Source organism: Euprymna scolopes, unplaced genomic scaffold (assembly GCF_053919585.1).
Source record: "Euprymna scolopes isolate OS-2025 unplaced genomic scaffold, ASM5391958v1 sca128, whole genome shotgun sequence".
NCBI lineage: Eukaryota > Metazoa > Mollusca > Cephalopoda > Sepiida > Sepiolidae > Euprymna > Euprymna scolopes.
In genome coordinates this window covers 54,977-68,754 of record NW_027633134.1, presented here as the reverse complement: position 1 = coordinate 68,754, position 13,778 = coordinate 54,977, and the positions used below count along the sequence as shown (strand labels likewise).

Here is a 13,778-nt window from a genome sequence, read left to right as displayed (position 1 = left end):
ATGATGATGATGATGATGATGATGATGATGATGATGATGATGATGAAGAAGAAGAAGAAGAAGAAGAAGAAGAACTGGAGCTACATAACTTGGGCAGAGTAATATGGGAAGGTAGCTGTTACCCGTGCAGCAGTACCCCGACACTCTCCGTGAAGCCAGGGGGTCCAAGGAAAAGACAGCTTGGTTCTAACTGTGCCACAAGAGTTACGGGTGATACAAATATAAAGTCATGCCGCCTTAGGGACTCCGTCTCCGGATTTTCTGTCGGGATTCACTCCCTTAGCCTTTCCCCTGATGGGGGTAATCCCGCAAGGCACCAAAGGTTTTGAATCAGAGTTGCCTTTTTCTAGGTGAGCTACGATCCAAAGTTGACGAACCTCACTTGCCCGAAGCGGCTGGTTTTAAGATGCAGTGGGCCGCCTTTGCCTCTCCTCAAGTTTGGATTCACAGTTTTGCTGGACTTAGTAGCTAAGCCACACAAGAAGGCTGGGAGCTGGCCTGGGTTCTCAAAGGCTATTTGAAATATACACGATGTGGGCATGTTTTAAAGGAGAAGGGGATTATACCCACTACCACTCTCAGCTGTGACAACCTTGAAAGCAAATATGAATATTAAGGCAAACGATATTAAAACACAAACAAAAAAAACGTATACCTATATTCAATGAAGCATGTCACTAATCCTATGGGAAAATGGTTAATATAATTCAATCAATCGATTTTATTTGCAAAATGATAACAATGTGCAGCAAGTCATGTAAAAAGACAGTGCTTCTACAGTATAATGTGATTTCAAACAAATGCATTTCAGGTAAACACACTAGTATGCACTAAAGTGTCGAAATTCGTATAGTATAAAAAGATTATATCAAATAATCCAGTAGATGAGCTAGATTTATTTTTTATTTTTAAAAAAGATCATAGAAATTACCGCCTCGACATTTTCTATTTTGAAATGGCGGATTTTCATTGAAAGCAAGGAAAGCAAGAAAGATAAGTCAAAACGATAAATTGCAATTATCTCTCTTGGATTTTACGGTAAAAAGTCGATTTTTTTCTACTGTATTATATTCTCGTAAATTTTGGAATTTATATTATTATTGGGATGACACCTAATTACGTAATTATTGGCATGACACCTAAGTACTTCTAACTAAAGTTAGTTGATAAACTCTAGTATTCATCGGACGAACCTGACGAACAATGGGACAATTGAAAAGTGGTGCAAAAATAAGCAATTACGAAATTCGCTCACTCCAATTCAAAATATCATTTCGGAAATGGGCGTTAAAAGATCTGGCGCAATATGACGTAAAGAAGTATTATAAAAACTTGGGGATAATTTAAGTATATGAGTCGAAGGGAAGGGACAATTTGTTGAGGGACAATTAAGGGAAGGTGCAGTGGAGTTAGACATCAGGTTTGGAACCATTTAGTCCAAACGCAAGAGCATTTTTTTGTAACTGATGGATAGTGATAGCAGATACAATCAATTCAGTTTAGAATAGAATTGTCGTCAGAAAGGTTGTGTGGAATGTAACATAAACGCGAGATCACCCATGGTTTTAGTGTTGTGCTTTCAAAGACGAACAACTAAAGATACGAAAGTAAGAACCAGGTTATCCCCCTTACATTCTAATTGATTTCATAATCAAAAGCCAGCTAAAACATCACTGTAGAGTGAAACAACTTTATACAAAATCAAATAGATCTTTACAATGTTAGCAAATTTCTGTCATTTAACATCAGCAATTGTGGCTTACATACAAAGCAGTAAAATATAACTAACTAACAAGCCGCCCGGCGTTATCTGGTCGTAAAATACGCATTGATATTATATTTTAATACAAGGAGAGTTCCTATTCATCATTCAAGCGCCAAGCCTCTATTGATTATTATCCAATATAAAGTAATGATTTCAAAAGTTATTTAAAAACAAAATGTGACTTCAATACCGTTTAACGCTCCAACCGTAGTCGTCATTTGTCTCTCCGGCGTCGTTACCGTCTGGGCTACCAACAGATGAATACGAAAGGTTAAAAATTAAGTAGCTTTGAGCGATGAATGTTTAATTTTATGCATGCGCAAAAGTAATAGCAGGAATAATGTTTTCTCCGACTTACCCTGCCAAAGTCAACTGTTTTTTTTTTCACACCTTAGCAGCAACTGTTGCCGATTTAAAACCAAGTCGAAAATGTGCTACCGGTCCAAATACCCTTTATATCAAAGTTCAACTCTGCAGACCAAATATTCAGAGAGGAGTTTGGTGGAGACATTTTGTACACACCAACAAGGTCATTATATATATATATATATATATATATATATATATATATATATATATATATATATATATATATATATATATGTGCTAGAAGGTTTTCATATTAAATTCTACGCAATTATGCAGTGTTCAGCGTAATAGTGAAGTGAAACCAATTATCTAATAAGAAACCCTAAAAAATTAATAAGTAATTAATTAACGCTCGTTTTTCAAAGGAATATGCGAATTAGTTAACATTCATGTAGTCGCTCACATATTCATGACTGAGTATATTAAGAAGTTCATTTTAATAAATTTTTAATACAAAAAGTAGTCGCTTAATATCAATGTCCAGACGAGACAAAACTGAACGTTGTGCAATTTCTATTTTCGGCATAGCAGTGTCTTTTTATTGCATTGAAGTGTGGCTTTTGATGTCTAACACATTTTTTAAAGTTCCCATTGAAAAGCTACTCTCTCTCTCTCTCTCTCTCTATCTCTCTCTCTCTCTCTCTCTCTCTCTCTCTAATGAGGAAACGTATATTTTGTAATATTTTTAGTGTTCATTTCTGCTTTTTTATAATTTTTAGATAAATGAAAATTTCTACGATGGCCAATGCAGTAAGAAAGTCATGTGTGTCGGCAACAAAAAGATAGAGGTGAAAACGTTTCCCCCTTGCAAAGAAAACAGCCACTGTGGAACCGAGGACGGAATTCGCAAATGTGTCTGCAACAAAGGTTTCCATTCTTACAACGACAAATGCATCCCAATACGTAAGTACAAAGTGGGTGTTTATTAGACTAACACACTTTAGATCGAAGTACAGAGCATAAAAAAGAACTTGTAATTTTAAAACATGATACAACGCAATCATTCTTTTACAACTTATCAAGGCCTAAAGGCTAACTCGATCATAAGAGTTAATGAGTGCAACGTGGTCAGTGGAACAACGGCATAGTGATCGGTTGCAGTGAAAATCGGGTAGAATTTGATTATTTAACCTTAGGCTTACACATAGTTTTTTTATTACAAACAACTGCAACAATGATGTCTTCAAGGACTACGAAATTCTTTGCCCTAACATTAATCAATGAATGAAACCCATGCTTGAAACCCATGTTTGAATGTTTGTATTGTTTTTTGATAAAAAAATTTCCAAGATCCTATACATGATTTTATGTGATGTGAAAAAATTCACACCCATCGTAGACACTGTGTGTAAAAATGCCATCGTAGCCCAAGGGTTAAGGGGGCGGCTCGACAAAAACGTGTCTACATTTGATTTGAAGACAACGATGTTGTAGTCATCTGGGAAGCAGGCTGGTGGTACAGAGTTCCACATGCGGCCGTTTCTGGTCATGGAATTTGCGTTTAAATTTAAGCACAGGTTAGAGGTTGAGGGGAATTATTGAGTGTTTATGTTTTGCCGGGGTAAGGGGCATAGATTGAAGCTCAATTGAACAATTGCTATGAAGACAACGATAAAGTAGATCTAGACTTGCAACGTTGCAGAGAGAATAAAACGAGATCACCTTCTAGATTCGAGAGCCAGTTTGAGTCTTATTGAAGCAAGAAAAAGGTGCTTTGAGTAGCTCCTCTCCAGGTGTAGCAGCAGTATTTTAGGACGTATTGGCCTGTACTGCAACTGCTCCGGACTGAGTAAATACAATGCTTTTCTATGTAATAATAAATCACTTCTTATCAAGGTACCTGGGCTATTCGAGGATAATCGTTTGGAATTTATCAAGAGGACATAAAGATAACATGACGATTAGTAACAATCGTCCGAAGTAGATTTATTAATAGGACGGTTCAACAAGAATTTGCTAACATTGAATTTGTACATGATCATGCTGTAGCGATGTAACAGAGCGCGGACGTGCGTATGCAAATGCCGAGCCGTGTGAGAAATGACGTCACGGCAAGGAAAAAGAAAAAAACTATAAAAAGCAGACAATCACGTTAGAGACGTAGGTGACATCACAACGGTAGCTAGAGGCCATGCGTGGCGAGAGAATAAGGAATAAAGGTCTTTACTTAAAATCTGAAATAGGAATTGAAATTCCTTCTTCTTTTCTATTCTTTGTATTCTTTGCGACTGAGTCTACAACGCGTGGGTCTCGTATGTAAACGTTTGGATAACGTTAGAGATTTTCTTTTCATTTTTAAACTTTTGTAAAAAAAGGTCTGGTCTTTACGGTGCCAAATAATCTTCTTATTGAATTTAAGTTTAAAATGAAAATGTCAAGTATCATAATTCCATTGTGTTTTAAGCAGAAACATTCGTTTCGGACGCGCTCCTGTCATATCTAAGCACTGACTGTTGATTTTACATATCGGTCCTTTTAGAAGACATTCAGATACAAAACCTATGGGCCTGTCGGTGTCGTTAGATAGGTTGTGCATCGGAATGTCTTCGATAAGTATTAATAATCGATAGTCGAAAATGAAAGAATGAACAGCCGATTTTTGACCAAAGTTAACACCTTACACAGCCGAACTTGACTAGTGCATTTGAGAAGTTTTATCACTACATAAGCCAAATAGACCCATATGTAAAATCAACAGTAAGATCTTTGATATGATAGGGGTGCGTCCGAAATGAATGTTTCTGTTTAAAGCACAATGGAATTATGACACTTGACATGTTCATTTTAAACTAAAATTCAAGCCATTATCACCGCACAAGCAATAAGAGGGTTAATTGACGCCGTAAAGACCAGACCTTTTTCACAAAAGTTTAAAAATGAAAATATATGATGGACTCTCCCGTCGATTTCGATGTGTGAGCTTCCGCCACAACAACTAAGTTGCTCAGAAGTCAACACCGATGGCTTGTTTATAGTGGTGAAGGTTTTATGTAGAATCAACCACACTTTTTGGTATTACTGCTAAGCTTTGTCGGTGTAGATGACAGTCACGGGACAGAGTATACAATTAACCGCAGGTTTTTACATCACAGTTTCCTTTTCTTAGATGTATGTCTTTACAAATACTGGCGGTGCATATCTCCCAGTGAATTAATGCGCCCTCAGATACCAACCTGGAAATGTCTATAATTGACATATATATATATATATATATATATATATATATATATATATATATATATATATATATATTCCAGATTTTTTTCCAGCGGTATTGCAACCAATTAAATTTAACAAAGTTATACAAGACTTTTCGATACCGAAGTAGGATAATAATAATAATAATAATAATAATAATAATAATAATAATAATAATAATAATAATAATAACTAGCAGAACCTGTGAACATTCCACGATAGTTGAAAATTTGAATAAAAAAAACACATCAGTAAGAACCATCTTATTACATAATCAAACAATTACATTGAGGTTGGACCATGTACCATTAAAGACTTAACTAAATCACGAAGCTCTCGATCTTCGGGTCGTGGTATCTCGGCTGACAATTGCATCATTTTGTTGACCTGTTTTGATTTTAACCCGATCTCGCAACATTATGATCATGCTGCAGTGGGGTAGCCCTCTTTTTTGAAATTCAATAACACAAACATTTGCAAACAGAATTCCCAGTGCACGTCTGTCTTTAATGTTTTTCAAAAGTTCAGCTAGATGTACATGATACACACATGATATTAAGTCAGGTCGATTTTATGTAAGTTCTGTTGGGCCTAAGTTGTTTACTATTTAAGGACATTTTGGATTGCACGAGTATGGAAGGGATAGACCTAGTTTTCCATATTTCCAAAAAACTGCTTTGTAATAATTTTAACATGACATGTAAGTAGATAATCTAGTTTTCACCTGAAATGCGCAGGTTTAAAAGAACCCTACTACACAAAAGCTACATATGGTTTTACTTATTTCAACATGACATGTAAAAAGTTAATAATGTTTTCACCTGAAATGCGTAGGTTTAAAAGATTCTTAATAAACAAAAGCACCCTTTGATTTAACTTATTTTTATATGACATTTAATTTGTAATAATGTTTCCATCTGAAATGCGTTAGAATTAGCACTTATTTCAACATGAACTATAAGTAGGTAATAATGTTTTCACCTTAAATGCGGAGATTGAAAAGATAAAGACCCCTAAACAAGAAAAGCACTATATGATTTTACTTATTTTTAAATGACATTTAAGGAGTTAAAAATGTTTTCATCTGGAATGCGTTGGAATTTGTACTAATTTCAACCTGACATGTATGTAGGTAATAATGTTTTCACCTAAAATGCGGAGATTTAAAAGATCTCAAAATAACACAAGCAGTACATGGTTTTACTTCTTTCGACATGACACATCAATAGGTAATAATGTTTTCACCTGAAATGAGTAGGCTTAATAAAGATTCCTAATCAATAAAAGCATTATATGATTTTACTTAATTCAACATGACATTTAAGTATGCAATAATTTTTTTTACCTGAAATGCGTAAGTAAGTACTAATGTTTTCACCTGAAAGATCACGAATCAACAAAAGCACTATATGAAAAAGACACGAACACATCATTAGATTATGGGAGGGTAGTTATAATATAGAAAGCTGATAGAGGGTGTTTCTGACGCCCAGACATGAACTAGAAAATGGGTCAATGAGAACATTAGTCACATATGTATTTTTTATATCAAATAATTTTACACAGCGAAAGTGATCATAAGTTTAAGATTAAAATGATTAAATTTTATTTATCTGTGATTAGCCTGGGTGCCCAGTCGATGACTTTCGAAAATATCGGCGAAAAAGGCGACCCCTCCCTGTAGAAAAGTGCCCAGTTGAGGGTGGAGGAATTAATGCTTTTGGCCAACTTTCCGATATTTGTCGTCTGAAGGGTCGAGCTTCAAAATGATACCGATTTTGTGAAAATCCGTCGCCTCTATCGAAAGTTTCTACATACATATATACATACGTTTAAACAGTCAGGTGAGATTTATATTATAGATAAGATAGACAGATTAGAAATAAATGAATAATTAATAATATTATGGAATTCGTTGACCTCACAATGCTGTGACGTTCCACACGTTTTTAGGGGGGGGTGCACTCAAGAGTGGGCTTTTGCACCAAAGCTAGTGAATAAAGTCAAGGAGTCAATTAGATAGAAAGCATCTGGCGTAGGATGTTTGCTGTGCCAAGCAGAACTTACTTCTAGAGTACACTAATAGAAACTCAGTTGTTCATAAAATTAACTGGAATTGAGCCAAGTGCACCTATGATGATTGGCACGATGAACATTTTATCATTCCACAACCTAGCACTGTGTTACATTGTTTCAAGGGGCCTTCAATTTTTTCCTTGTATTTCTGCTTATCTTTCAGTGATTCTTTATCTAGCTCTTCCTCTTTCGACACTGCTGCACTAAGTAGGACTTCGTGACTGTTAGCAAAGTAGTGGTACACACTTCTAAGCTCTCCCCCGACACATTCCTGAATCCCAATCAGCCCTCTTTCTCTTTTCTTCTTTGTGAATTTTGCTGAAGTGCTCCATACTTGACTAACAATTTCTCTGGGTCTCTATCCAATTGTTTCATTTCTTCCTGTGTCCATCCTACAAAACCTGCACTGTACTGAATTACAGCAACCGCCGATGAATTGATGGCTGTGAATAAGTTCCTACCGTTCAATCGAGATTTCAGGAGCAGTTTGAGTCTCTTCATATACACTTTTTCGTCTTCTGTTTTATTTCATGGCTGCTTTCTTCTCTCGTTTTAGAGTAACTAATCATCATCATCATCATCATCATCATCATCATCATTATTATTATTATTATTATTATTAATGAAAATATGATGATAATAATGATAAAAAAATAATAATGATAATAATAATAATAAATTGATAAAGCAATGGTAAGCGACTGTTATGATAACACAAATTAATCTGCAACGATTACCAAAAAAGTGTGGAGTACTGGAATTCTGGGGAGATTTGTTGTTACTCAGACTCCAGAGAAATCTTTGATGATGGCTTGTGTGACTACTCCTACTGAAAAGAAAAATGGGAAGAAAAACAACTACATGGAAGATTCATAAGGATGACAAACTACGAGAATAACGAAAACGCTTGGACATTGATGCAAAAAGGTCACATAAGCCGAGAAACTGAATCTCTAATTACTGCAGCACAAGATAACTCGATAAGAACCAACCACATCAAAGCAAAGATCGATAAAACACAAGAAAACAGCAAATGCAGAGTCTGTGGACAAAGAAAAAAAAAGGATAAACCATATAGTAAGTGAATGCAGCAAACTGACCCAAAAGGAATACAAGAACAGACACTGCATCGTGAACGCACAGACAAGTGGTACAAACATAAGCCGGCAACAGTATTGAAAACGAGAATCACAAAATCCTATGGGACATGGACATACAGACTGATAAACCCATCCAAGCAAGAAGACCAGATGTCATAATGATTAACAAGAAAGATAAATCGTAGTCTTGGCTGTCCCAGCTGACCCCAGGGTGAATATCAAAGAAAAGGAGAAACAGAGCAGATACACAGAGCTAGCCAGATAGTTGAAATGGATGTAGAGGATGAAGGAAATCAAACTAATACCTATAATAGTATCAGCACTAGGAACGATTCCAAAAAAACTTTGAAAAAAGAATGAAAGAAATTGGAATCAGAGGAATTACTGGAAAAATACAACGAACAACATAATGAAAAGAGCTGCAATATTATGGAATACCCTTGAATGTGGAGAATAATACACAGTAACCACAAGTGCAGACCAGACAAACTGCTGCAGAGACAAATATGAAGCGCTACATAGAATCAAGAACATTGAAGCTCTCCCACCCCATCCCCCATTATAACATCACTGCCCTCCCCCAAAAGAGTGAAACCAAATTGCCAAGTAGTCAAGCAGGAAGGAAAGACCAAGGAGTGAGCACTGACCAGACCTCTACTGTATAAGTACAAAGAGAACTTGGACCTTAGGGAGTGTTATTGCCACTCAAATTCTAGTAATGACCAATGGCCGCTGCCAACGAGAAATCAATGGCAAAAAGCTGTGTCGATAATGCAAATTTATTTGCAAATGTTATCGAAAGAGGTGGAGAGTACTGGAAAATCTGGGGAGACTTGTTGTCAATCAGCTTCCAGGGAACACCACAGACTGTATTCAATGAGATTTTTATGACCTTTGTGAAGGCTCCTTGTGAGCCAATAATAATAATGATAATAATAATGATAACGATAATGATAATAATAATAAACTACATAATAAGTGAATGCAGCAAAGTAGCCCAAAAAGAATATAAAAATAGAAAAGATCAAGTAGGGAAGGCAGTACATTAGCAATTATGCAGACAATTGCATCTTGGACACACAGACAAATGGTACAAACACAAACCAGCAACAGCACTGGAAAATGAACGTCACAAGATCCTATGGAACATGGATATACAAATGGATAAACCCATCCAAGCAAGAAGACCGGGTGCCATAATAGTTGATAAGAAGGAAAAGTCTTGCCAGATTGTAGATTTTGCCGTCTCAGCAGATCAAAGACTGAAGATCAAGGACACTGAGTAGCAGAGAAAATACAGAATTGACCGGAGAGCTTAAAGGAATCTAGAAAATAAATAAAGTCAAGATAACACCACTAATAGTAGGAGCACTAGGAACAATACCGAAAAATTTTGAAAAAAAGAATAAAAGAGATTGGAATCAGAGGGATGATTGAAAAATATAGCAGATAACAATAATGAAAACTGCATGAAAACCTTAGAATGCAGAAACTAATGCCACACACGGACTACAGACACAAACTGGACATACAGAAACGATTATAGATGCAAAACACAAAAGAACATCACATGGAATCATGAAAACTGAAACGGTTTAATTCTAACATGTCTCCATGCGCTCCTGAAATGGAGCCTGTTGAATGTCGAGCAGTGATCTCATTTTTGCAAATCACAGCTCTGAACTAATTGTGGTTTCTGTTTTACAGGTGTTTGAATGGAGTCAGGTGTGAAATGAAGCCTGTTGAATGTCGAGCAGTGATCTGGTTTTTGTATTTGAAACGACGAACACCACAGGAGACTTTTGATGAAATGAAAGAAACTTATGGTGATAATGCCCCATCATATGACCGTGTAAAACGCTGGCATCATGAATTCAAACATGGCTGGAAGTCTGTGGAAACAGCTCCCAGACCTGGTCGCCCCCCCCTCACTTCTGCCATTGATGAGGCATCTGTCCGTCAAGTTGCCATTTTGGAAGATAGGCGCATTACTATTCGCCAAATAGCCCAAGATGTCAAAATTAGTACAGGGTCTGTGGAAACTATTATTCATGACCATTTGCATATGCATAAGGTATCTGCCAGATGGATTCCCAGGTTGCTCACACCATTCCAGAAGCGAGAACGCATCGAGTGCTCAAGGATGAATTTGGAGATGTGCCAGGAAGATGAGTCAAAGTTTTTCAAAAGACTGATTACACAGGATGATCCAGAGATAAAAGCCCAGTCAATGTAGTGGAAGAACTTGGGTTCACCACCGCCAAAGAAGGTAAGAATGCAGCCTTCCGCTAGCAAGGTCATGCTCACGGTCTTCTGAGACCAGGACAGAGTAATGATGACAGATTTCCTGGTAAAGGATACCACAATTACAGGAGCCTATTATGCTTCACTTTTGAGGAAATTAAGGGAAGCTATCAAAATCAAGAGACAGGGCAAGATCAGTAAAGGTACCCTCCTCCTGCAGGACATCGCTCCGGCCCACAACTCGCATGTCGCCAGATCAGAAGCACGGGTGTGTGGTTATGAAATCCTTCCCCATCCTCCCTACTCTCCTGACCTTGCACCCTCTGACTTTCACCTCTTCCCAGCCATGAAGTAGTTTTTGAAAGGAAAGCGTTTCCCAGATGCTTGATTTGTCATGGTTGGAGGACCAACCTGGGTGTTCTACAAAAACGGTCTCCAGAGCTGCCTCAGATGGGAGAAATGCATAACTCTGGGTGGTTCCTATGTAGAGAAAGACTAATAACTCTAACAAGTTTGGTTGCTCTACTGCCATGGGAAGTGTGTCAGGGGCATTACTTATTGCACGCCCCTCGTATATATATATATATATATATATATATATATATATATATATATATATATATATATATATATATATATATATAATGATATAACTCAACTGTATTGATAACCTAAAATACAAAACAATAATTTTCAAAAGCACTTTATAACGTAGGTAGATCTTCATATATATATATATATAGATAGATAGACAGATAGATAGATAGATAGATAGATAGATAGATAGACTAGCAATTCGCCCGGCATAATACGCTTAAATATAATTTTTTGATGAATGCAGATTTCGTATTTATTATTATACTAGCCTGGGTGCCCGGCATTGCCCGGGTTTTTGGAGGTGTGTGTTGAGAAAAAAAAAAAAAAAAAAAAACAAGTGGTAATAGATAGGCTTGAACCTGGTACACAAATGCGGAAAAGAAAGTGAAAGAAAATCTGAAGTCTTACCGCTACTCCATGACGCAACTGTAAAATTGAGGCGTTAAAGTTAGACAAAGTCAATCCAACTGATACGATGACTTTCAAAAATGGACCGCAAAAAATCGATGCCTCCTTGTATAAAAATGCCCAGTGAAGGGTGGAGGAATTAAGGTTTGGTGCTAATTTTTGGATATGTGTCATCTGAGATGTCGAACTTCAAAATGTTACTTATCTTGTAAAAATCCGTCCCCCCTGTAGAAAGTTTTAGGCATACATTTAGACATACATACATACATTTAAACAGACAAGTGAGATTTATATTATAGACTAACCTGGGTACTCAACGTTGCCCGAGGTGGGGGGGTTACATAGGCATCACCACTTATCAAGGCCCAGGGGCCACTCAAGGATAAGTGTTAAAGAGTGTACAGTAGTCAGTTGGACAATATAGTAATTGTCAGTAATGGAAATTCAGTAAATTTGTTAACTTAAGAGGAACGACTTATCAAGAACTTGTTTTTATTGGACTTGAAGACAACCATATTGCCCTCATAGGAAAACAATTAAATATGAACAATCATAAATGAGAATTGCACTTTAAATATATTTCTTATTGCTATTTCACCCCAAAGAAGGCACAGTGCCTCTTGGATGTTGGGGGGGGGCTATTATTTGAGACATAATTTGCAGAGACATTATGTAGGGAGTTTAGCAGCAAGATGTTTATTCACATTACATTTGAACTTCTGCCTGTCAGTATAGTCAAAGAAGCAAGAACCCGGGAGGGAATTCCAAAGTCTAGAAGTTCGAGGGAAAAACTATTAGAATAAAACGTTTTCCAGCATCTACAGATCTCTACTGTATAAGGGTGGGATTTTGCTGCTTGTCGAGTTTGTCAGGGGTATTTACATATTTACAACGGCTTGTAAAAAAGGCAGAGGATTCAACATTTCATCGATGGGACGGTCGTTGGAGTTTCGTTTCACAAAATTAACTCCACATGACCAAAGACATAAAATCAAATGATCTATCTTCGTCGCGTATTTTACTCCTGTTCTATTAAAACATTTTAGCAGAAATAATTTTATCTCTACATATTTATTTCACGATTTCTTTCTGTCATTCGATTTTTACAAATATTTATAACGATCATAATAATCGTCAACCAGTACACCTTTTGGCATTGCCCGGTCAATATCTAACAGATACACTAACCCAAATGTGGCACCAATACTCCATAAATGGGCTGACTTACATCGTTTTATTTATTAGTGTTTTTGTTTTGTTTTAAAAAGAACAGAGGCCAGTCGAGGATAAGGATTAATGAATGTACAGTAGTCAATGGGAAAATGTAATAATCGTTAGGAGTGGAAATTGGGTTAATTGAATTACTTAAGGGAATGACTCATCAAGTACTTGTTTACGTTGGACTTGAAGATAACTATATTATAGTAAGTAGGAAAGCAGGAATACGGAACAGAGTTCCACATGCGTGTACTTTTAACAAAGAAGCTTTGTTCATGGAATCTACGTTTAGGTTTAGGCCCAGATAAAGAGTATGTGACATCATTGATAATGGTTTCAGCTAGACAAGTGTTTTTCGTCAAAGTCAGAACAGGGGAACCGGGGGCATAAATTGAAGCTTAGACGAGCACTTTCCATGAAAATAACGATAAAACAGAGACAGGCTCGCAACGTCTTTCTTTGGGAAAGAGGTAGCAGGGAAGAGAAAAAGGGCTTCTTCCACTAGGCTACGGAGTCTATTTTGAACTCTGTCAAGGCAAGATAAGCATCTCCTTCCCAGATATGGCAACAGTATTCCATCCTAGGACGTACTTGGCTCTTATACAGATAGAGAATTGCATCAACAGTGGGATATCTATTGGAACTGTAGAAGAATCCCATAATTTTTCCAGCGATCTTCGCAACGGATTTAATGTATGTGTTCCATCTCAGATCAGGAGTAAAGACGCTTGTCAAAACATGGACCATCCCCAAGATGAGAGCCATTCATTTCAATTGTCCAGACTGGGATCAGAGCGTTGATG

General features: G+C 36.8%; 1 protein-coding gene across 1 annotated transcript in view; it reads left to right on the top strand.

The window, feature by feature from the left end:
- The window catches only part of LOC145273652 (zonadhesin-like), a gene marked incomplete at its 3' end in the record, with an annotated part of 68,132 nt that overhangs the window by 13,757 nt on the left and 40,597 nt on the right, over positions 1-13,778 (top strand). The window contains exon 3 of the mRNA XM_080127088.1: positions 2,854-3,037. Coding sequence (XP_079983214.1) covers positions 2,854-3,037 — 184 coding nt within the window. The remainder of the gene's footprint in view (positions 1-2,853; positions 3,038-13,778) is intronic.